Source organism: Neopelma chrysocephalum, unplaced genomic scaffold, assembly GCF_003984885.1.
Source record: "Neopelma chrysocephalum unplaced genomic scaffold, ASM398488v2 Primary Assembly neopelma1_69, whole genome shotgun sequence".
NCBI lineage: Eukaryota > Metazoa > Chordata > Aves > Passeriformes > Pipridae > Neopelma > Neopelma chrysocephalum.
The window spans coordinates 6239190-6264013 of record NW_020897729.1 but is presented as its reverse complement, the minus strand read 5'-3'; the positions used below and the strand labels follow the sequence as shown (position 1 = coordinate 6264013).

The following is a 24824-nucleotide window of genomic DNA, read 5'->3' as shown; positions in this document are numbered from 1 at the left end:
TACACGTCCTCTAAATCCTGACAGGGATGGTGACTCCATCACTGTCCTGGGCAGCCTGTTCCAGTGTTTGATAACCCTTTTTGTGAAGAAGTTTTTCCTAATATCCAGTCTGAATCTTCCCTGTTGCAACTTGAGGCAGTTGCCTCTCGTCCCATCACTTACTACTTGAGAGACCAACAAATTCAAGGTCACAAAGCCTGACTTTTGTTTTTTTACCAGTTTAAGTTTATTGAAATTGAGAGCTCGTGTAAAGTTGGTGCAATTAAATGCAGGCTTAGGCACGGTGATTTCAGTAACTACCAATTTTCTAAATGGAATGGATGGAGTTGCATTTTTCATTAATAAGTGATGCAAAAGTAAGCTTGCTGTGTAACCCTGAACTGGCTTGCTTTTCACCTTTTTGACCAATTAAGTACAAAGATTAGTCATCACTGCCAGAGAGAAGAAATCAGTGGGTGAGAACAGAAATTTCTGTTCACGTTTTTTTTTTCACTCTGTCTCATTTGCAAAGATGTTACAAGAGAAAATGCTTATCTGAACTTGGAAATATTCCCTCATTTTCTACAGATTCCTATCCTGGGCTAAACAATGGGGATATTAATGTCATCTTCATTCTGTGTCAGACCATTCATTGCATGGCTCTCCAGCATAACGTTGTGTTGGGTTGAACTTTTATTTGGGTTTTTAGTTCGGGGTTTTTTGGTTTGGTGTTTGTTTGGCTTTGTGTTGTGGTTTTTTTCCCAGAGTAAAGTTGTGTGTTCTTTAAAGACTTTTCCTGAAAGTTCTGTCTCCAGAGAAAACAGTGGTGTAACAGAAATTGATTGATCAGGAGTTTTACTGCATTTCCTCTTCATTCATCTTCTAACTGCAATCTTCTGTGTTTGGCATTTAGAAGTCAGCTCAGTGGAGTTGTAGGAGCTGTAAGTGGCGCTAAATCTTTTCAGTGGGCCCATTAGAGGGAACTGTATTTGTTTTTAACATAAAAGGTTTCAAAGGATATTTTCTTTAGGTTTTTCCTTTCCTTGCCCAAGAAATTGTCAGAGCAAGACAAAAATTACTTTACTGTGGCTGCTGTCAATGACCTAGCTGAGGAGAAGAGTGGCAGAGCAATAGTATTACGACCTCATCTTTCTTAACCAACCTTTGTATGACCTTGTCTTGGTATTGGGGTCTTCCTTTCCTAATCACTGTGTAAGAAATCTTTATGTCAGTGAGTCAGACATATTCTTCACATTTTATATTTTTCACTCTATTTTTTAAGTCAAGGCAAGGACATAATTTTGGATTGATGTTCTGGAACTAATTGTATACTGGTGTTATTGAAGAAGAGCTGGGGGTTGTTGGTTTGGCTTCTCTTTCTTTTTCTTTTTTTTTTTTTTTCAACTGCTGGTGAATGAATGACTTTGTAGTGCTTTGTGACTGCCAAACTAATACAGCTGCCTTCCCTGTTCTCATCAAGTACTTCAACCTTGGACCTCCTTCATGTAGCTCTTTCTACTATTTCATTTTGGTGAAATGGGCTATTTAGTAGGTCACAGGAGGAGGCTGAGCTCTGTTTTACTGATGTGCTGAGTGGAAAGCAGTGTAAAAGAAAGGACCTAGGAAGACACAAAAGCTGCACATGTTGGCTTTTTCAGCTGTTGTATCTTTTGTGTAGATTGCCTGCAGTTTTGCTGTACCAGAGTTATACATAAAGTGGTACTTCAGTATATTACATGTTCTGCTGTAAACCTTGTTGTTCAATATGAAAGATGCATTCATGGTATGTTCTGTGTAGCACAGTTCATGAATAAGTTCTTGTGGAAAAAATTCTAGTTGCTGAAACGTCAGTCATGAAACAAAATTAGAACTAGCCTAATTTTTAATTTTGGAATTTCTAGGGGAGCTTAGGAGTGGAAATCAGTTCTGATAATTTATAAAGAACTTTTATTGCTAAGGTTTGTAATAACTTCTTTAATATTTAGGGTTCTTGAAAAGACTTTATGCACTGTGGCACATTCTTTATCATAATTTCTTTTATCATTCCTGGTTTGTGACTGTTTTTCAAATCAGGAAGATAGATAAGTTCTTTCTGAGTATTGATTTACTTAAAGGCATGCTAACCAAGTAGTTAAACACTGCTTTTTTCCATAAATGAAACTAAAATATTCATAAACCAATTAATAATATGCAGTTTTCCTAGTTGATATATAGATATGCCCGAGGCTTACATATAGCACACTCTATATCATTATATGTTCCACTTAGAAACATAAAATAAAACCAAATGTAAATTTAAAAATACAAACCAGTGTTATACAGTCTCAAAAGAGACTGTTATATTACATTCAAGGCATTATTTTAAAAGCATGGATGCAGTGTAATAGCCCAGAAAAGAATTGAGCAGAGAATATGGTTTGGGTTTTTTTTGTATTTAAAAAAATACTAAAATCTACCAGTAAGAATAATTGGATAATAAATAAGTAAATAGGCATTGGGTTTGCACAGGTCCAATGAAGGCAGCTGTATTTTAACAATCTAACAATCGTCCTAATGTGCAATTACTTGGGGCAGCAAATAAGCCTTAATTAAAAATCTATGACTGATTGTTATGTGGGTTTTGAGAACATCTGCTGATGCCTTGTGGATACCATGTAACATCTACACTCATGGAGCTAGAGAAGTCATAATTCTGCTTTTATCCTGAGAGAGAAGGATGGCTTGGGCTGTTTGCATTTCAACACTACTAACTTTCATTGTCAGTAGTGGAAAATATATATTCCAGGTATCCCAAGGATATCCCAAATATAGGCTACATTTTAGTTGAGAAAAGACTGTAGAGAGAATCAAAAGATTGAGTTTACCTTGCATATGCTGCACAATGAGTGGGGGGTTTATGGAAGTTGGTATTTCCCTTGCTCTCTGATTATGTACTCCCTTAGTCATATTGATTATTTAACAGGTAATTTTAGAAGCTACTTATGTGGGGTTTTTCCACATTGTTGTCTCCATTTTTTGTGTGTACTTCTGCTTTGATTGGTGGTTTGGGGTGATTAAAGGCTTACCTTGTGTAGGCTTACCTGATGTGTACTCACACTGAACTTAGATTTTTTTTTTTTCTAGTATGATGCTGCCATCAGTTTTTGTTGTAAGTACAACCTTAAATTTAATAAAAAACAAGTGTGAGGATAACTTAGTTACTTAATCAGAGGCAAGTATGCCAAAACTGAGATTTATCTGATGGTGAGTATCTGATCTGCAAATTCGGTCAAATGTATCTGTGACCACTGATAGCTTTAAATTGACACATCCATTTAATAGCTCTTACTGTAGTGACAGGTGAAATCCCTTGAACACACTTTATTTGGGGCACTATTTACTGAGTGTAAAGCATTACCCCCCATGAATGTGGTAATGAGTGATTACTCACGGCAAATTTGCAGGGTGAGTGCTGCTGTTTTGGAGTGAAGGAAACCTTCTTTTCTGTAGGTTGGTGCCACAGCACTCGGTGGGTCTGGAGGCTGCAAGGGGGAAGGTTTTGGTTTCTGAACACACTTGCCTTCCTTCTGGAAACCCAGCATGGATAAGTGCAAAGGAGGCAGTGGTCTGAGTGCACACCATGAGGTGGTTCAGCAGTGCTTGGAAGAGATCAGAAGTGCAGCCAGGTAAGGTAGAGTGCAATCAAACTGAGAGAGCTTGGGTTGTTCAACCTGGAGAAGAGAAGACTCCAGGCAGACCTTAGAGCCCTTTTCAGTACCTAAAGGGGCTTCAAGAGAGCCAGAGGAGGTACTTTTGTCAAAGGCATGGAGTGAAAGGACAGGGAGAATGGCTTTAAACTGGCAAAAGTCAGGATTAGATTAGATATTAGGAAGAAATTCTTCACTATGAGGGTGGTGAGGCACTGGCACGGGTTGCCCAGAGAAGCTGCCCCATCCCTGGAAGTGTTCAAGGCCAGGTTGGATGGGGCTTGGTGCAACCTGGTCTAGCAGGGTGGACAGGGGATTTGGAACTAGATGATTAGGATCCTTTCAATCACAAACCAAACTGTGATACTGTGGTTGAGATGTCTCCTGGCTGGGAGCTTGGGGCTTGGTTCAGGAGTGGAAAGAAGAAAAGGACTGCAGAGATCTGACCCCCTGAAGTTTGGACCAACCTAAATGGTTGTGGTAACAGCATGTCTGCTGGCACAGTGAAACTGCAGCTGCCTCACCAGAGAAAACCTTCTGTGTTTTTTGTGCCCTGCACAAGGTACAGAAGGGTGAGGTGACAGCAGGACTTTTTGTATGAGGAGTGTCCTGTGCTGAGGACAGTGATTGAAAATTGGATTGGCTATCTTACCTCAGTTTTCCAGTGGTAGCAAAACAAATTAGTAATAAATTTAAAAAAAAAGTAAGGGGACATTGGCAGATTTGACTCAGACCCATGACTGTGTTGGCTGTTTGGTGAATTTTGGATTAAAAGTTGAGTAGAATGGATAAAATACAACAAAGGGTCTAATCAGTTTATTCCTGATGATTTAGCAAGATTATAATTGTATCTTTGTGTAATTGTTTTTTGTATGATGGATGTTCAGCTCTGTTCTCTCTGTAATAGAGTCCAAACATAGACTGAAATAACCATAAACATAATCAGAAACAACAGTTCCAGTATGAACAGGGAAATGCTATTGGCTTTTTGGAGGTTGCTCATCTGGACATTCATCCAGCTTGTTTTTGGTTTTTTTTTAATGTTTACTGAATATTTAATGATATTTATTATACATACAGTGCTCCTCTACATGCTTATTTAGAAATGAGTAGTATTTCGTGAAGATGTAGGAATGCAATAGCAATATGAAAGGCTTTGTATTATATACTCATCAAATAATGAAGCATTTTTTCTGGACTGTAAGCAATTCAATTATTTTGTTTCTGAAATAAATTAAGTAAAGCTTATTGAATGCAATCAGCCCTTGTTTCTAGGGAATTGTAGTTCAATTTCATTTTTAATTAGATCGAACATTGTGAATTTCTTAGCAGTGGTAAGCAAGACCTGGCAATAAAATATGTGCTCAATCTGTATTAAAAGTTGCTAAAATCTAGTGCAGGGAACTGGCAGTATATCTGGCTTATGTTTAATTGTCCAAATACCCTATTGTGAAAAATTCCGTTTTTAAAAACTGCTGATGTGTAACAAATTACTTTTCTTTGGTAAAACTGTATAGACAATGAGCAGGCAGCAAACATGAAAATGTACAGGACAAAACGTTCCGTTCTTGATAAGCTTAATACCCCATTTAGGACCACGATGTTAAAAATTTTGCTGCACAGGGATTTCAGGATTAAACCAAAATGCTTTTTGGTTTGGAGAGAATGGGGGAGAAGACGTCTCCAGAGGTTTTTCCTCAACTGCTGTGGTTGTCCAGAGGCCAGTACCTAGATTTCTAGTCAAAGTAGGAGACAACAAGCTGAATTGTGATTCAGCGTTATACATGAATGCTTGGAAACTCTTGATCCAGTTTGAGTTCTGCCAATTTAGGGTATCTCTAATGCATTCAGCACTTTATTCCTTTTGTTGGTGTGTGTTGCTCTCAGTTTTTGCAGCATAGAAGCTGCTGCTCTTTGTTTGTGTACTGCGATCCCCAGTGCTGGTCATACATTTCTCCACTTTGCTTTTTCTTTTGTTTTGTGTCTATACACCATCTTATCCATCTCCAGTCAATGCTGCTGAGTTTCTTTACAAAATGTGAGTGCTGTAGACAAGGTGACCATTCTGTGGCTTTGGAATATAGCATAGTTCATAGGAAATTCAAATGTGGCTCTGTCACAGACAGCATCCTTAGCTGTGGGGAATAATATCCATCAGGGAGTCACAGAATTACAGAATGGGTAAGGTTGGAAGGGACCACAATGGATCATCTGGTTCAACCTCCCTGCTCCAGCAGGGCTATACTAGATCACCTTGCACAGGATGTGTCCAGACAGCTCTGGAATATCTCCAGTGAGGGAGACTCCACACCTTCTCTGGGCAACCTGCTCCAGTGCACGGTCACTGTGCAGGAAAGAAGTTCTTCCTCATATTCAGGTGGAATTTCCTGTGCATCTGTTTTTGCCTGTTGCCTCTTGTCCTATTTCTGGGCACCTTGGAGCAGAGCCTTGTCCATGCTCTGACACCCTCCCTTCAGATATTTATAGACGTTGACAGGTCCCCTCTCAGTCCTTTCTTCCTGAGCTTGAACAGACCCAGCTCCCTCAGCACAACATTAGAACATGTGGGACACATTAGAATGTGTTGTGGTTGGGTTTGGGGGGTTTTAATTGTTTGTTTACCTCAGAATGAAGAGGGTCAGCTCTACCTGTGGTAATGGATAACTGGTATATGAGAGATGTCTGTGGGAAGGCTGATGCACATTTGTTGTGTGGCAGCTCAGTTGCTGCAGCTCCTGCAAGAGCACTTGTAGTGGGGCTGAAGTGTTCCAAGGACTCCTCATGGCCACATATAGTGCAAAAAGGGATTGAACTAGTATGGACATTTATTACTGCTCCAAATTCATGGGCTAGGACTGTTGGAACCTACCCTTTTAAGAAGAAACCTCCAGTGGTTTCTTCTTAAAATAGTTGCACTAAGGAAAAACAACTTATTCTTTTACTTCTGAAAGCTGATATTCATGAACCTTCATGAATCAGTTTTGTTGTAGTTAAAGTTTCTTACCTTTCCCTGCTGCTTTTCTTCCTACATTCCATAGAGCATCCAGGAAATACAAAAGGGAAATCTCCTTTCCTTATAAATAATTTTTTAGATATCAAAAGGTCAAAATTCTGAAAATTTAAAATTGTGAAAGACTGTTTTAGTTTGGAAAGTGATTAATAAAAATGTCTTAAAAAATCTTAAATATGCATGTCAGATTCTTTCCACAAATAAATGCACTTCATGTTCTCATTCCTCTAATAGTAACTACATCAAAGTCTTAAGGTCTTGCCATGATGCAGAGAAAGTATTTAATTTTGTATTGTTCCTATATATGTCACTGGATGCCAGGAATAGTTTGTTAAATTCCATTGCAGTATGTTTTTCACCTTCTAAGACCTTTAAGGCAATAGCCTGTCATTTATGATATCACCATGTATGCATTTATAGCTTTTTGAAGTTTTATGCAGCTTAATCCTTTTCCCAGTCCTGTTTGTTCCACATAACAATAGTGTCATTCCTTAGACAAGGGCAGTGTTTGAGCTGGAAAGGAAAGATGTATTTCTTTTCATCATCCCCATGTAGCAGCCATTAAATTGGCTGTGTCCTCCATCTCTTTTACAACCTTAACACAGCACCTTGAGGATTCATCAGCAAAAGCCCAAACCTCTTCAGATAGAGTTTTGCCACAGAATTCCTTTGAACACTGTCTCTAGATCTTTGTGATCGAAAATGTAGGAGCGTGATTAAACATTAAGTACAGAACTAAAAAAATCAAACTGAAACCAAAGTGGACCTTTGCTACCTTACTTGTTAAAAAGTATACAATTTGGGAGAGTGGTATATAAATGAAGATATTTGTATGTCAGTGGGGTTTTTTCCACTTTGAGTTTTGTTTGTGTTACAGCTGCATCTTCCAAGTGCTCTGTAGTAGGTAACTGAGAGGACAGTGGCATCTAATTATACCTGCAGCATCCTAAGTCTTAGTTTTCTACCCAAACAATCTGTTACAGTAATAAAGATGTTCTGTCAGCCAGATCTTCCAACAGTTTAAATGTAACTTTCCACTGGCTTGGTAATTTTACGTGTGGCAAATTAATAAAAAGAGATGGGAGATCCTTTCAGAGCATCATGATTTTAATTGGAACTTCAGTAGAAAAGAGCAATTAATAACTGTTAACCTGTCCAGCTAGTAAAGCTGTGTCTCAGATTAATGAACCATGTCTTTTGCACATTGCACTATGAATTGAAAAAAATGCAGCAGTTAAAAACTGATTATTATTGTTTAATTACTGCTGATATTGCACTGCAGTGTAATGACAATAGGAGATACAGCTTCTGCAATTTTTATGAAGATATTTATTTTAGAAATATAAGAAATACATATATGTATTTTTTCATGTATTTTTGAGATGCTTTCTTTCTTCACCTATCGTTGTATATATTGTATCATTTGTTTTACTAATTAGTTTTTCTTCTTTAAACTACTTTGAATATAAAATTCTGCATACATTTTTGAGTGGATTACCTGGAAGGGGCAGAGAAAAGGGGATGACAATTATGTGCAGACAATCAACATATAATTGGGAAATAATTTTTTATTTGTGAACGTGTTGTGTCCGTGTTTTACAGCCATGTTTTACTATGTTAGTATTGTAACAAACAGTAATTTTGTAATAAATTGTTGTAATAAACAGTACAGTTGTGAATCTGCCTTTAGGAAGACTTTTAGCCTAAAGTTATATAGAATAGGTTGTATGCTAGAATAACAACATGATCCCATTTTTGTTGCACTGTCAGTAGCTGACACTTAAGACCTTTATTGTCTAATGAACTGTGATTTCATTTACAATGACGCAGTCTTTGTGCAAAATATAATTTTTGCCACTTTGTGTGCAGCTTTAAAGAGATTTAAGGAACGCAAACTGCCCTATTAAGCTTTAAGAAAAATCCCATTCTTAAGCATTCTGTAAGTGCTCGTAGCTAAAGCATCTTTCATCTCTTTATTTAGGGTTCTGTTGCTATACCAGACACACACATATTTTTTGTATAGAAAGGCCTTCAAAAACCTACATAGCCTAATGTTATGTATTAATATAATTACCTGTGTACAGGAGTGAGGATACAGCCAGGATACACACATTCAATAATATGAAATCCATGCATGTAAATGCCTTCTGAAGATGAGAACTACATTTTTCAAGTGCTTTTGAGTGAACACAGCATGATGTGCTAAAGATCTTTTTGAAATGTAGACTTTTAAAATATGCTAGCATAGCATTGGCAATATGGGATAATGAGGTAAAAGAGAACTCTTAAATACCATTGTGCAGCTAGTTTATATTGTTTTATTTACTGATACATTTTAACTATATGTAAGAATCGAAAGTCTGAAGAAATGTAATAGAGTCGAAAGCAGAATTAGATCTAATAAGAAAATGTCACTGGATTTGTTTTGAGCATAGGAACAGTAGAGAACATCTAGTAAAGTGGAGAGATACAGCTCATTTTTTTTCCCAGTGCTAGAATTTGATTTATCAAATGCTGAAAATCTCTCATCAGTGTATATACAAGCGGGGAAATGAGTTTGAAAGTTGCTGTATTTTAAATCAAGTTTTCCAGACACACTGTTGGTGCTACTTGTTTTGAGTAAGGATGGCAAAGTCACACACTATATAGGATTGTAAACCAATGTGTCCTCCCCTGAACCTGCTTTATCTTACATAATGTATCAGTCGATAAAAGAACAGGTTGCTCCACGGGTTAGTGAAGAGGTTTTTCACAGCTTTGTTTCTTGAGGTTGAATTTTGTGGCCCAAGTTTCTGTATCCTTTTACATTGTTACTCTCTGTCTTTTGATTTCTTCTGTGTTTTTCCCCCCCTTCCATTAAGGGGTAGGCTCTCCAGTTTTGATTAATGCCTTCTCAGTGTGAGGTGTATTAACAGGATCTGCCTCTTGTCTACTCAAAACCCCATTTTCGCTAAACTTGCGGGGAATATATAGAGATACTTGTTCTGTGAAATAAGTCTTTTATGCCAGCTAATCAGTGGTTCAGTCATTACTGTGGACCAAGACATATAAATAGAAAGAAAAAAAGCATAGAAAGTGGACTAAAGAAGTCTTACTTACAGAGGCAATATTTGTCAATAATAGGTAGGGCTGGTATTATAACTTACAAAGCGTACCCATCAAACTGAACTGCTGATACTGTGGTTTTCTGCATATTGAACACCAGGAGATGGAGAACTGTCTCTGCAGTGGCACAAGAAGGTTCTCACTTGCAAATATAGTGGGAAGAATTGCTAATAATGAGATGTTATTTTTAGATGTGGTTGGTAGGCTGATATAATCCACAGTTACCTGCATCATCTTTTTTTTTTTTACCTGATGTGTTCATAAGCATTGTTAACCATCACTTTTAGGAATATACTATATTGTGATGCCCCTCATCAGTTGATCATGCATTACCACTTCCTAAATTATTTGTGAACAGAACTATTGCTGGGAATCGACTAAAGGGACTCAATTCAGCTGTTCAGATGCAATCAGAGAATAGCGTAGGAAGCCCTTTCTTAGCCATCTCTGCGCTCACACTTGCTGTAACCCAGGTGAGACTGAAGTGTGTTGTGCTCTGCCTGTGAAATGACAGCTTAAACTCCACCCCAGATGTGGCTCCCATGAGCTGAACATCCGAGTAGTGCTGATCCACTCATCCTTTATTTTCAGCTGGAAAGTGAGGGTGCTGCTTAAACAGCTACATGCCTCAATGTGCATGTTTTTAATCTTTCCTGAGGCTCTGTGCTTAGCAGGTAACCAGTCCAATGTACTCTCTGAAAAATAATGAAGCCTGATTTCTTGCTTGGAAGGTGCAAGGATGGTCTCAGCTGAGGAGATGAGGGGAAAAGATCTTCAGAGAGATAGACTTTGCTGTTAGGTGAAAGATAACAAATACAGCTTGAGGCCAGTACCTGCTCCATTGCTTCCCTGTTTATCACCTTGATTTAAGAACAGCTCTTACACATTATCTGGAGATTCACAGGGAGGCTGTAGTCTGTTCTCTTTGGTAGGTTTGTTCCTGTGTTGAGATCACCAATATAACCCTTAATGAACTGTTCATGCAGGTACACATTAGCCTCAGGTGAGATAAAACTCATTAAAACCAGCTGTGAAAGGTAGCAGCCCCATTTCTTGTTGCTTCTTTTTTTTTTTCTTTTTTTATCCCCCATCAAAGAGTTATGCTCAATTTGCTTACTTTTGACCCAGTACCTGAAGTAGGTTCGTGGCCGCAGTTCCACAGTAAAGCTCGTCTCAAATGTACAGACCTGGTCTCTGTTACCTGTGTGTCAGTGCAAAAGGTAAATGTTTCCTCTGCTACATTTCAGAGATGGTGCAGTTAAAATGGAGAAGTAGCTTTGGGTTTTCTCATTAGAACCAAACCAAGTTCTATAGACTGTGGCAATCTATCTTTCCACTACTTCAGCCATATCATCTTTAAAAGGCAATTTAATGGTACCTTATGGTGTGTAGAGTTTACAAGGCTAATCTGTCCCCAGTTACACGACACAGCCTTTGATAAAGCATCTCATATTAGATCAAACTGAGTCCAGAATGTTTTATGGGCTGATTTAATATACTGGATTGAAACACATTTTTTTAAGTGACTCTAAAAACTGAAGATTTGAGCAGCTATAAATAACTAAAGGGTTAACAGTGGGCACCAGCATCTATTTTCAAGGGTTCTGCATTTTCTGTTTTATTCTGAGGTGTTTGTGGCTTTGAGAAGTGGAGGAAGCATAAACCCAAAACTATGAGGAGCAGATTTTGCTGTTGGATGGTTTTGCAATATAAGATAATCCATTGATTTGAATAGATGTGCACTGGTTTATCTGAAGGAATTAATCTACAACCTTTTCCATGTAAAAAAAAAATATGCAGTACCTTCCTTGGATTCTTTGGGCTAGGACAGTTTATGGCTGGTAAAGTGCTGATTTATTTAAGATGAAAGTGGAATCAACAATACCTATTTATTGTTGGTGTAGTTGTGCTGTCACTGTTGTAAAGCTAAAAAGCAGCAATTAAAGCTGAAATCTGAAAGCTGTTTTATAATTTCACATGTGCAGCATAACTCCCTACTAGAGACTGTGGCCATGGCAGCAGTGGTTGCTGCACTTTGTGAATAACAGACATGTAGGAGTTTAATAGTGATTTTTGTAAAGTACAAAGTTTTTAAAACTCTCTTAAAAAAAAAAAAGAAAGAATGCATCTCTGTTTCCTGTCTTATGTGCTACTAAATAAACTAAGGATTAATAAAAAGATACTGGATATGGATGCAGGAAAAGGCATTTGTTATTTTAAATCTCCCCACTTTTGTGCAATCAAATCCTGGCTGAATATATGAACATGGACATGAATTGGAAACAGAACAATACAATAATTAATGAACCTACCATTTGGAAATCTCCATTCCCTCATTACCTTTAAGGTCTGTAATACTTTTTTAACCCTTTTTATTTTTAAGCATCTGTGCTAGTCCCATTCTCTCACTCTCACACTCCTGTTCATCTGAATAGAGTTCTCTCAAAGAATTCCTTTTCATCCATGGATTGCTTGTTTGAACAAGATATGTGAGATTAATTGATTCACAGGTTCAGTTGCTTCTGTTTATCTGAATTCAGACGAGTGTCAAAATCTTTCCAAATCACAATATTAAATATGTTTACTTATAGAAATGGCAAATAGTAGGTTGCTATTTTTATAATATGGCAAATAGTAGGCTGCTATTTTTATTTTTTTTTCTCTCTTAGCTGTTGAGAAAAGCAGAACTAAACACCAAATGCTTATGAGGCTTCAAGTGAATGCCATATATTCATGTAATTTACATACTTGTAAAGCCACAAAGAAGTCTGCATAAACAGTCTTTAATATCAGCAGCTAGGAGATAAATTGAAAATTATGTATATACACACACGGGAAACAATGAAGGGTCTAAAATATAGAAGGAGAAGGACAACTGAACTAAGAACCAGAGATGTAATAACAAGTTTTCAGGTTCCTGGGGAATCAGAGTTGAGTAGTTCAGAAACACCATATACCTGCAGTCATTGCTCAGAGAACTTGGAGCCATTTGAAAAGTCATCAGTAGAGCAGCACAGTGAATAGTAAGATAATCCTTAAATTAAATCCGAATTACGTCTGTCTGGGAAATTAATATAGCTTTGTATCACTGTGGTAGTCTTCAGTCAATTCCAAATATGCAGAGCATTACACAGAAAGGTCATCTCGTTTCATGGGAGTATTTGCCACATTACAGTTTGATTTCATATGATTTGGAGTAAAATCCCCTTATTTTTCTGTTCTCTATGAAAGGGAAAACCTGAGGTTTTTCAGTCAAAAAGACTGCTACAAGTTATGGTACTTGGATGCTTTTGTCCTTGACTTTGGGGAAGTTTGCCTGATTTGCTGCCCCAGATCTATAGATTTTTGGAAAAGCTAATTAGTTGAGTTCCAATTCAAGCTCTGATGTTCTAATGAGACAGAATAAAAGCTGTTTGTCTGACAGGAGGCAAACTCCAAGGTTGGATAAGATAGACTGGGTTTTTAAATTTTTTTTTATTTTTTTAATAATCTGTAAACTCCTTGTGTTTTCTGTCTTAATTGAAGACTAACTGTGTCCAGAAATCCTGTGCCAGTGTATGCAAACATCCAGCATGTGCTATGCATGTGTCCTTGAGGAGGTAAACTAAGCAAAAGTGTCTTAGATATATGGAAGATCAACTCTCTTTAGTGAGATTAGTTTCAAAACTGAGCCATTTTCAAGGTGGTATTTATGTCACATGAAAATCTCTTAGGGTTGTAAGCCTAGCAAGTGTCCAATGAGCAGGGAGAAAAGTGGCTCCAGTTGTATCTCTTTGTGTATGTGACTGAATCATGGCCAGTACATCCTCTGAAGGAAATCTCCAACACACCACCCTTCTCTGTCAAAATAAAAGAGGTGAAAATGCAGCAGTTTCATATCTCAAATGCAACTGTAGTCAGTCTTAGCGTTGTGTTTCCTCTAAATGCTACATACCATGTAAAAGTAAGATTTTTTTTTTTCATTAGGCTTTGAAAGAAGCTCTTGGCATGAGTTGGGAAACATGACTTCAGATAGTTTTCTGGGGGTTTGATTTTGTCTTTTCATAGCTGCTGGTTCTAAGCTACAAATGCTGTGGCACTGCACCTGTCTTTAATTGGTTTGTACAGAGCATTGTGTGGTGAGAACTTGATGCACGGTAAAGGCTCTATCTCAACATTAATTAAAACAAATCATAATGTGTTCTGGCACTGCTGTTGTTAATAGTCACCTGTGTTGGTTTGCTCCCTCAGCTTTCCCTGCTGGAAGATGCAGGCTTTGGTGGTGTCCTTCTTTACGCTGACCCTTGTGACTTACCAAAGACCACAGATCTTGCTGATAAAGCTTTTATGGTTTCCTTGAACAGCGGAGGAGATCCATCAACACCTGGCTATGCCAGTATTGGTAAGTACTGTTCAAGGCGTATTCAGTTAATGGGCATTTTCATTCTCTGTAGATTTTAAGTATGGGAGTTAAAACACTAAGCCAAATCCTGCCTGAAATAGAAGCTCTGAGTAAGGGAGCGTGTAATGCAGCGTGGCTTAGAGGATGGAATCCAGTCTCAAAAGTGCTTTGAGCTCTTGGCACAAAGTCTGCACTCTAAATAATTTATTTTATTGCTTTTTGTATTTGAGTATTCACACACTGAACCGTTATTACTGACTGCTTATTCTTATCCTATGGAAAAAAAAGGCTGTGAAGTCCTGATCCAATGGTTTCTGAGCAGGTTTCATGGGATCTGTCCCCACCAAAAGAAGTATTCCCTTCATTCTGTCTTCCACTTTTATGGTATTGTTAATGGAAACTTCTGGTCAATAGGTGCAAGCACAGTGTGAACAGACATTTGTATTTGAAAAGTTTTGAGAAAAAAAATAATGTTTATAGTATCTATGTGCAATTATCACTTGAATAGGATGTGTTCATTTAGCCTTGCCTCAGTTCTGCCTGGATAGACTTGGTTTTCAATTACGCTTCTCTAAGTACGTGAATTTTCAAAGGATGGGAAATAGAGAATTGATTTCAAGGAATGGCATAGTCTTACATAACTTTACGTGGTTGTTTGTTTTTTTAAAGCAATGCTAACAATAAGTGGAAACAGCAGCATATTTGACTTGTATGTGCTACTTAAATCTCCAATCTGGCAGTTCAGTGAATGTGTATTCTGCTTCTCTGCAGCATTTTTAGCTTTTACAGCTTTTTTACTATCTAACTATTTGGAAATGTATTAAACAGCAGTCTATGAGTTTGTGACAAGGCTTCATCAAGAATATTTTGTCCGGTTACTAGCTCAGACATATAAAGTCTGACTTGAATTGGCACTAAATCAACTGAGGCAATGCTGAGATACTTCATGACTAGAATGGCAGAAAATAGAAATATTTGCCTGGTTGTCAAAGAGGGGTGTTAGCTGTTCACAGCATGAATGCCTTGACAGCTCAGTGGGAAAGAAATTGCACATTTTCTCAATGTCTCAGTGTACCTGACCCAGTGTTCTTAAAAGTGCCCTGGGAGCTACAGAGGTAAATATAACACTCTTCAAGCTTTATTCTTGCTCATTTCATGGAGCTATTTGAACAACAGTTTGTCGTGTATCTGTCTGGCTGACTCCTTAATGTTTTATTTACCCTACATGAAAAGTAAAGCTAATTAAAACAGATATACTAACATGAAGATGCCACTTCAGTGTCTAAACCTTATGTGTTGGTTTTCTGTCAGTAAAAGATCTCATTGGCAGTGTACATTCCAATCTCCAGTTTGGGAAAAAGAAGCTTAATTATGTGGAGAATGGTGTTGTAAGTACATGGATGGTGAAGTAGAAGCCTTAGCTTGGCTTGTCTGTGGTTTTAAGTCTTTGAGAATTGTTCATAAGCAGGAGGAGAACATCATGTTCTAAAATCATTTATATTTTGATCGTTGAATGCAATGATGAGCTGGAAAGAGCTCAAAGGAATACTTGAGGAAATTCTTTTTTATGGTTCTGTCACTGGAAGGTAGATCAGATGGAAATAATTTCTGTGTTTCTGATGATGATTTTTCTTCTCTGGAGACTCTGAACCAACTTGGTTAGAGATAGCTTATGCCTGGGACAAATACAAACACATCTGGAGCCCAGACTTTTCCCTGAGGGATGCACTTGCATATACTGTAGTTAAACTGCCTAAGTGTGCAATAAAAGAGCCAAAGAGCCCGGGTTGCCCCTTTCACTTTGATTCACTGAGTATAATATACACTACAAGAGATTTTATTGGAAACTCCTGCTTAAGTTATTGGCATATCTTTGACACCATCTGCACTTCACACTTTGCCAGCAGAACTGTTACTATCACAATCTCAGGGACTGCTCCTACCACCATTCTCCCTTTTACTGGGAAATTCCTAGTAAAATGAGTGATCCAAAGCTGTATTCACTGTATTCAGTGAATAAAAGGTAGAAAACCTGTATTTTCATGCTGCTGCCTATGTTTTTCACGTTCTGAAAACAAATTTCTCTGTGTTATCAGAGCACTGGAATGCTTCAGTTTTTTCCTAGAAAAAAAGTCTTCAAGAAATGATATAATTTACAGATCTTTTCTCAAAGTTGGCAGCATTTTAAAATGGGATTTATTTAATAATTCAGAGAGAATTTTGGAGTTCTCATGAGATTTCAGCTCAAATTTTCTGTTTCATGAAGATTAAATGCTACACTACTGCATATGAATTATTTTGAATGTATAGAAATAGCTTGAGGATGGGTTTGAGATGCCAGCTACCTATGAGTGGGATGATTGTATTGATCTCTGTTTAACAAAGGGAAAAAAGTGATGATGACAAGGGGAAGTGAACAGCACTTATGTAAAAGTTTCTTCAGCTCTGTTTCATAATTTAATTCTTCTGTTCTTAAGACTCTTCCATTCCTGTGTCATCTCAGTCCTGAAACAATTGTATGAGCCTTTGTGAGCATCAGTTCTGTTTTCGTGATTCTGATTGCCAAAGACTAGTGTCCTTCATTTTTAGAAATCTTTCTTCTGTGTTCCTGACTTTGAAATTAAACAGATCCAGGGGGTGAAACTCAAGGAATTAAACACATGGGATTAAGAAGTCTGAGATAAGAGCCATACGTGGCAAAAAATTATCCTGAAAATAAAGTTTAGAAGAACAGCGTAAAACTTGAGTGACTTCCCCATCTACTTTTTTTTTTCCATTTTGACTTTTTGACTGCTGCACTTCTTTCACCCACCTTTGTATGGCAGACACATATTAGATTTCTCCATCACTAGACTTCAGAGCTGTTTTAAATCAAATTTGTTTCCGCACAAGAAATGGCTCAGTAAACAAAAATATGGATAGAATCTATTTGTCAATCCTGGTATGTAAATAGAAAAGTGGCATTGTGATAAGCATTAAGAACCCTGCCCATGAGATAAGGTGCCTCATAATAAAATCCCTATCTGTGCAGTGGGAGAATGGAAAATATTTCATGAAGAATTCAGATGGCATCATAGAAAATACTGTGAGCTTAAAATTGCTGAAATATAACAGCTGTAAAATACAATCTTATGGTATCAGCTGGAGTTTCAAGTGTAATGTTATTTTAGAGAATTGTTATGCAGAGGTTATGCAGTATGAAAAAGGGGTATGTTTTGAAATAGTCCCTGCTTCGAGTCATTGTAACAGTTTGTCATGTGAGCCATATTACAGGAATTCGGGTGAAAAAATCAGTAACACAGGGGAAAATGCTCGGTTCCCTATAATTGTGACTAGTGAACATTATTTAGACAAAGGAATTGACACAAGCATTCCTCAAACATTGCTAATAAGGTTTGATTTCATAGGAAGGGACAGGGAAAGCAAGGAATTTCTGAAGTGTTGATCCACTGCAGGCCACAGTGAAGTCAGAGATGCCTCTGAAAACATATTTGAGAGAGGACAAGAATGATGGACAGGAAGGGAAGTGAAACTGAGCCTGGAAAAGGGCAATGCAGAGATGTCATTCTGGTCTTTTTGGTTTTGTTTCTCACTATCCAATATGTTTTAATTGGCAATTGCTGACACTCGGCATTGATGATAATTGATAAGTGATCTCTCTGTATTTACTGTGATCAGTGATTTTTTTCCATCTTATTTTCCCCCCTGTCCTGTTGAGCTGGGGGAATGAAAGCACAGCTGGGTAGGTGTCTGGAACCTGGCCAAGGTTTACCCACCACACTCTGTTCAACCAAAGTTAAACACCAAATATGTATCCTAAAAACCCCATGTCATTTACCTCTTCAGTCTTGTGTCATTCTTAAATGGAGCTTAGCCAGTTCTTCCACAGCAAACACAGGGAACTACTGCCACTGCTTGGAGTGTGGGTAAGGAGGCGCATGCTGTGATGGAAATGTGTGCCTACTTTATTTTTAGTCAGCCCTGTGATTCTGTATGCTTAGATGTGTCCTGCCTAATAATCTGAGTTTGTCCTTACTGTCCTTTACTTCATGATATTTTACTCCTCTGAAGTAACAAGCTGAGCAGAAGTGAGCTGGAAAATAGCACGTTGTGTAGTGGTTTTAACCATGCATATGCAACATATGTTCTAAAATGTTTCATTATAAATCATCATGACTTTTTACAAGATGTCCTCAGCCCTGGTTTGTCTGTTCTTTTAAAGAACAAAACGCAGTGATAAGAATATATTTTCTATGCTTGCCTTTGCAGCTGTGGAAATAATTCTGGAAATATATATTTTTTTTTTCAAAATGCATGTTTATTTTCAGCTAATAACGTCAGATAAATGCATTGTGAAGATAATTTGGTGTAAAGTGAGTGTCTACATTCAGGTGTCTAGATATTGTCCTTTTATTTTCCTTAAGAACAGACTGAAGCTGGTGAGAAAGAAAAGCTAAAGTTCCATATTATAATTTAGGTGTGAGTATATATCTTTTTACATGTACTCTTGATCATTTTATTTTGTACTTATGACATAATTTTAGTGGTTGCCATAAAAAAATCACACACTTTATCATACCAATTACAGTACTCTGTCTGATATACTGTGATTTTTTTCTGCATGAAGAAAAATCTGTGCTAATGCAATAGAGAGGTAAATCTTTGGAAAATGCTGGCTTTTGAGTAGTGAGCACAGTAAGTAATAATTTCAGCAGATTTTCTATAATACATGTAGCACTAATAGTTCAAAAGGTATCTGAATCCATAATCTGCCTCTTCAGATTTTGCAGGATATAATAAAGCAACTAAATTTCTATGTGAGTATGAAATTACATGCTTTGAGGTTTTTCTGGATTTATGGTTTTTAGTTTTTTCCTACTGTCTGGCTTTCAGTTGGTGTTGCATGTATTTTAAACTGAGAGTTAGTTGGACATCAAGATAATTTAGGCTCACAGGTTTGAATGAGTGAACCTCTGTATTGTATATCAGATATCATTTTGTCTTCTACTAAGCTGCCTATAATTTTTTATTGTTGGGAGGAGGAAGCAAATTTGAATTGAAAATGCTGTGATTTTTTTAATTAGAGTATTATAGGAAGAGAGGAGAAATCCCTGCCAATGGTACTGCAATGGCTTGCTAGCAGTGTTTGTGTCATTTGACTCCTGCAAATGCCATAGTGAAGCATATGGTCAAAACTTTTCTCTGCTTCAATCAAAAAATTATTAAAAATGTGAATTTATAAGAGAAGTGGAATGTACAAGTGGTTAACACCAAATTATTTGAAAACTACAAATCAGCACTTCCTGTGCTGCAAAATTAGTTCAGTGGAAAAAATACAGACTAAATGCTTCCTGATGCTTTGTAAGTTGACTTCTCAATATTTCTGACATTCCAGACAGTTTCAAACTACTACTAAACAGCCTCGACTGACTGCAGAATGTTTTCCAGTGAAGCCACTTTTTCTCTCCTCCAGCAAAAATAGCATTTTAAATTGTACAAAGCAAGTGTTTTGGAGAAGACTGTTTTATTCAAGCATCCTGCTAAAATGACACATCAGAGTAAAAAGCAGGCATTTCTGGTAGATTTTACTAGTTATTAATGCTGCTGTAATTGCCAGAAACACAACTGTCTCAAAGTACAAACTCTGGTCAGATTGAAGCAATAACTTTACCAAAGGGAAAAATGTCAGAACCAGAATGATTGTAAAGCAGTTTAGATACCCCTCACAGGAAGATAAAGCAAATAGTAGATATAGATTAGATATGTATATAGATGTATACACATATATATAAAGGGACTGTATTTGCTAATAAAGCTTAGCTAACTTTCCAATGGATTTGTGTGTATCTGTAATACCATGGTATTTTTTCCTCCTAAAGCTCCTGTGCTCAAGTTGGGATACTAAATGTAACTCTTACATATTGCAGTTAACACCTGCAAGTGCACCTGCACAGTATCAAGAGCACCATAAAATCAGCTGGCTGATTGTTTAAGCAATTAAAGATATAATTAGTTTTATAATTGAATTTTTTTTCCTAGTGCAGTTTGAATACTGAAAGCCAGAATAAACCAAACCATCTTTAATTTGACTTGATCTCTGTTCCAGCCCACTGCTTTACCATACCCAGCAGCTGCATAAAAAAGATAATAGCACCTCTTCCTGCTTTCAGACAGGTAGGAACTCCCCCAGAAGAAAACCTAATCATCATAAAATGGAGATGTGGAAAATCCTTTATTGTCGCATAAATGTGTACTATCACATTATATAGTATTGATCTGCAGAACACTAAGATGCATAAGTAATTCACTACAGTTTGGGGAGACAGAAGAATGCTCTGCCCAGGGGAACTGAGAAAAGATGGGAAGCAGGGGGTGGGAAAGAGGAGAGTCTGTTGTGATGGTTTAGTTGGTTAGCAAAGGACATCATGAGTGGTGAAGGGAGCTTGTGAAACAACGGGGTAAATAGTAAATGTACATAGAATGTGGTCAAAACTGGGGGTGATTTCAGTGACTCCAGAGTATGATGGATCATGGAGTGACTGGGATGTGTCCAATACTGATGTCGGTAAAGGGATCACAGACCTTAGCACAGGAGAAAAGACTAGAGCAAGTTGGCCTGGGGCACTGTCCAGTAATCTTCTTGGCCATCATAATTTTGGAAAGTATTTCCAAGCTTATTTGCTCTGTTACCTTCACATCAACTAATGTATGGCTGATTGCAGATCCACCTTCTTGGAAGGTGATACAAATGATATTTCCTTTTGTTATATCCTCAGGAACTTTCTAAGATTTTTATGGCCTCAGTGTGACATCCATGAGTTCCCTCCTCACTCAGGGTTCCCAGCCCATCATGACTTCCCCTGATGAGTGAATTTACATCTTCCTCTAATTAGTGCTCTCTCCTTGTGTCATGCTGCTCAACATCACAAGCTACATGTGTTTTGCAGTTTGGGTGCTCAAGGTTCATTAGGTATGGCAGAATGTAGCCTTGGAAAATGCATTTGGAACATGGAAGAGGTGAGGCATTGTGTACTGTGTTTAGTGGATGCGAGGAGCTTCCCCTGCCTGGTTAACCTCAACTGCATGGTCTTTAGGTGAGATGTTATGGACAAGTTGCCTAAGTACACTCAATATAACTGGAAATGTAGTGATTTCGTGGTTAAGGAATATGAGAATTTACAGCTGCTGGCACAAATTTGCAAGGCTTTTATTTAAGAGACTGCATCAGTTTTGATGCAAATATGTTCTCTCCTTTCTTCTGCAAAAACAGTTTTAAATGCTCCAGTGTTTGCTCTGTGAAAATGTGGAGCTTCGTTTTGGGAAAGGGATAGTACTGGAAAAAATTCTTGGGGGTAGAGATGGTCAAGGGCCCACTGTGCAGTGGAAGAGAATTTCGTAAATGTGAGAGAATGTCTCTGACAAGGAGGGAGTCACAGCTTTCAGATCTTCTTTCTTCAGTGCTTTTAGAGTGTCCTGTATGCAGTGATGCCAGTCAATATTTGCTGTGTGGTGGGTACTATGCCAGAATGAGACACAGTCAGTTTGTTGCCAGATGCTTTTGTTATCTGACATGTTTTTCATGTGCAAAAGCAGGCAGTGAGAATGATCTGAATAACTCTCTGAAATTTTGATTAACTGTTTCAGTTTCAATTAGGACAAGTTTTTACACAAAATGTGTGTAACTTCCAATACTTCTTATGTGGTAATTTTAGATAGCTGACAGGTAGGTCTGTTGAGTTAGTGGGAAAAGAAAGAGTGAAGCCTCTTGGGTTATTTAAAACCTCATCAAAGTCATAGATCTTTTAGAATAATGATACAATGATTTGCATATTTATTTAAAATATTGTGCTATAGGGACCACCCTTTACAAAATATGTAATGAACAAATTAGGCAGCTTGTGCTGCCTAATTGGGAGGGATTTTTTTTTTTTCTTATAGCAGATGTCAGCTAAAGCTGACACGTGGTGACAATCTATCCCTTTCTGGTATGATGCTCATAACAAGGAGACTAATTTTAGAACAGCTGGTCTACTCGTGTTTAAAAATGCCTAAGTTTGTTGGGCTTTTTTTTCTTGATTTCCAAGCATCAGTGATCTTTCAACTCGTCCAGTGTGTGATTTCTGCCAAGCCTAGTTTAATCCATGACTGCAAGGGATTTTCAGCAGTATTTTGCATACTCTGGGAGAACTGAACCACACATTGCAAAGTCTTCAGCATTTAGAACTGAGGAAGTAGTAATTTTTGGATATTATAAAGTCCATTTTGCTTACTGTAGTAGTAAATGAAGTGTAAAGGTGAGCTAAAACTAAGAATTAATTCCCTTGTACTCTGTTCCCTACCAAACCTGCTGCATTAGATGCACTTTCAAGTTTTGCCAGTAAGAGGCAAAGTATTTCTCTGGGCAGCAGTATTATATGCTGATAATCCACTTAAAAAAATGATACAACACATGGCATGGACTGTCTTGGCATGTTTTAAAAGCTACCCGGAAAGAGAGAATTTAGGATTTGCAAAGATTGTATGAGTGGAATATGTCTTGACTTAACATTAAGTGACTCTTGTAAGAAGAGTTGTATAAAGGTTATATGGATAATTTCATGGAAGTCTTTTTGGTTTGTTTTTTTTTTTTTCTAAAGGGATGGGATTGGAAGGCATGAAATTCAGTAATACCAAAAATATAGGCATTAAGTAGCTACTACTGTGTTTTATTAATTATCCTTTGTAGTCACATTTCCTTTGTAAACCTTAGGTCCTTAGATGCTTTTACCTCTTTTTAATATTAGCATTCTGTTTTTTAAGTGAAAGCATTGCCTTCTGAGCATCATGATAGTGGAGAAAGAATCCTGCCCAGAAGTGCAACCTGACTGATGTTTAATAAATAAATAAAAAAATCCCCAAACACAATGCAAATGAGGAAAACATGCATGGATTTTAAGTAGGTGTCATAGTTGTTAGGCATTACTTATGCTTTTTACATAATTTTTGTTTGTTAGTACAACACGTCAAAGCAGAGAAAATAAGTATGCTTAAAACATTTAGAAGCACTAGTCTGGTCAGCAATGTTTTCCATAAGTTACAGCTTCAGTTTTATTCTTTGAGGTTCTGGCAGTTTGATCTTGTTAGGCAAAACACATCTTGTGTTTCTAGAGTCTGAATTTATCCTCTGATTTACACAATGGACCTGTAATTCTGAACTCTGAAGCACCGATTTAGGAATCAGTGCTTTAAGATAAGATTTAGTTACATCTCTCATTTGCTTTGTAAAATGAAAAGCTGAATTGCAAATCCTATAATAGATTTACAAATCCTAAAGCATATGTAGAAATACTGCAAGAGATTTACAAATCGTAACACAAATCATAATAAAGTAATTTTTAGCTGTACAAATCTGTACTCATTTCTAAGTTAAAATCCCTGTGATCCTAACGGAGATCATTATTGAATATTAGTGTCTCTTCTGTTTTGGGTCAGATTCTTTATGATTTGTTTCTACAGGATTTATGTTTATTGAAATACTTTGCCTCTATTTCTCCTTCAACTTTGTAGAATAAAAAAAATTAAAAAACAGCATGCCCTGAACAGAGAGAGGAGCTGTCATTCACAGAAGCTGTTACAAAAACTCTTCCCTGGTGGTCCTGTTATAGCACAAATGGGCAACTGAAACTTGCATGAAAGTACTGTTATTTTTTAAGATGTTTCTCTCTGTGTACATTCACTATGGAACAGTTTGTGAACAGTCATTTTAATGTCTTGGATTGCCTTAAAAGGAGAAAAATCCTAGCTTTCATTTTTCATTTTTTTTTTCTTTGACTTTGTTGTACTTTGAATAGATGAGTACTGTGAATACTAGATTTGCTGTTGGGGGTGCAAACACTGGGACAGATTGCACAGAGAACTTGTTTCCCAGAGAAGACAGACTGAAAACAGTGGGACCTGAGCAACTTGATCTGACCCTGTTTTGAGCAGGTTGGAGTGGATGATCTCCAGAGGTCCTTTCCCACCTGAACTGTTCTGTGATTCTGTGAGCAGGTAATATTTTAGAATGAGTTCAGCCTGGCAGCCAGTTTTTTGCTGACACAGATATTAAGAAAAAAATAACAATATAAGTGATCTCTGACAGGATGGCCTAAAAGAACCTGGGAACTGTGACAGGAAGCCAGAAAGCTCCAGAGTTGTTATACCTAATAATGTTCTCCCTTGTAGTCCAGCTGATAAGTCCTGTCTGTCTGTAACACTTTTGGAAAAGATGTCTGTATGATTGGAAGGGAAACAAAACACTGAACTCAGTATAACAAAAAAATAACAGGACCTGAACAGGTTCTGCATAGTTTTCTTCATGTTTAAATGCTGACTCAAAACGTTAATTAACAAAATGAGATGTTCATTTTAACTAGAACTCAGCTTTTTTTGAGTCAAGTATTATGGAATTATTGTGGTATTTGAATCACCTCTTATTATTGTCTATGTCATGTGTTTCATTTCCCAGTCTTCACTCTTGATCAATAGTTTCAGGGCTTCAGTCTTTCTGAGGGCAAAGAACAAGATGCTTTGTTCATTGGTAGTATGCAGCCATTTAAATTAAAATAGAAGAAAACTTCTGTGACAGTTCTATTGTAATTGGCAAAGTAAGAAGTGACTGATTCACCTGATTTAACATGTCCAT

General features: G+C 37.3%; 1 protein-coding gene across 9 annotated transcripts in view; it reads left to right on the top strand.

The window, feature by feature from the left end:
* NAALADL2 (N-acetylated alpha-linked acidic dipeptidase like 2) overlaps positions 1–24824 on the top strand; it is a 457652-nt gene that overhangs the window by 297628 nt on the left and 135200 nt on the right. For all 9 annotated transcript variants that reach the window (XM_027685645.1, XM_027685646.1, XM_027685647.1 and 6 more), the window contains one exon: positions 14011–14161. In XM_027685645.1, coding sequence (XP_027541446.1) covers positions 14011–14161 — 151 coding nt within the window. The remainder of the gene's footprint in view (positions 1–14010; positions 14162–24824) is intronic.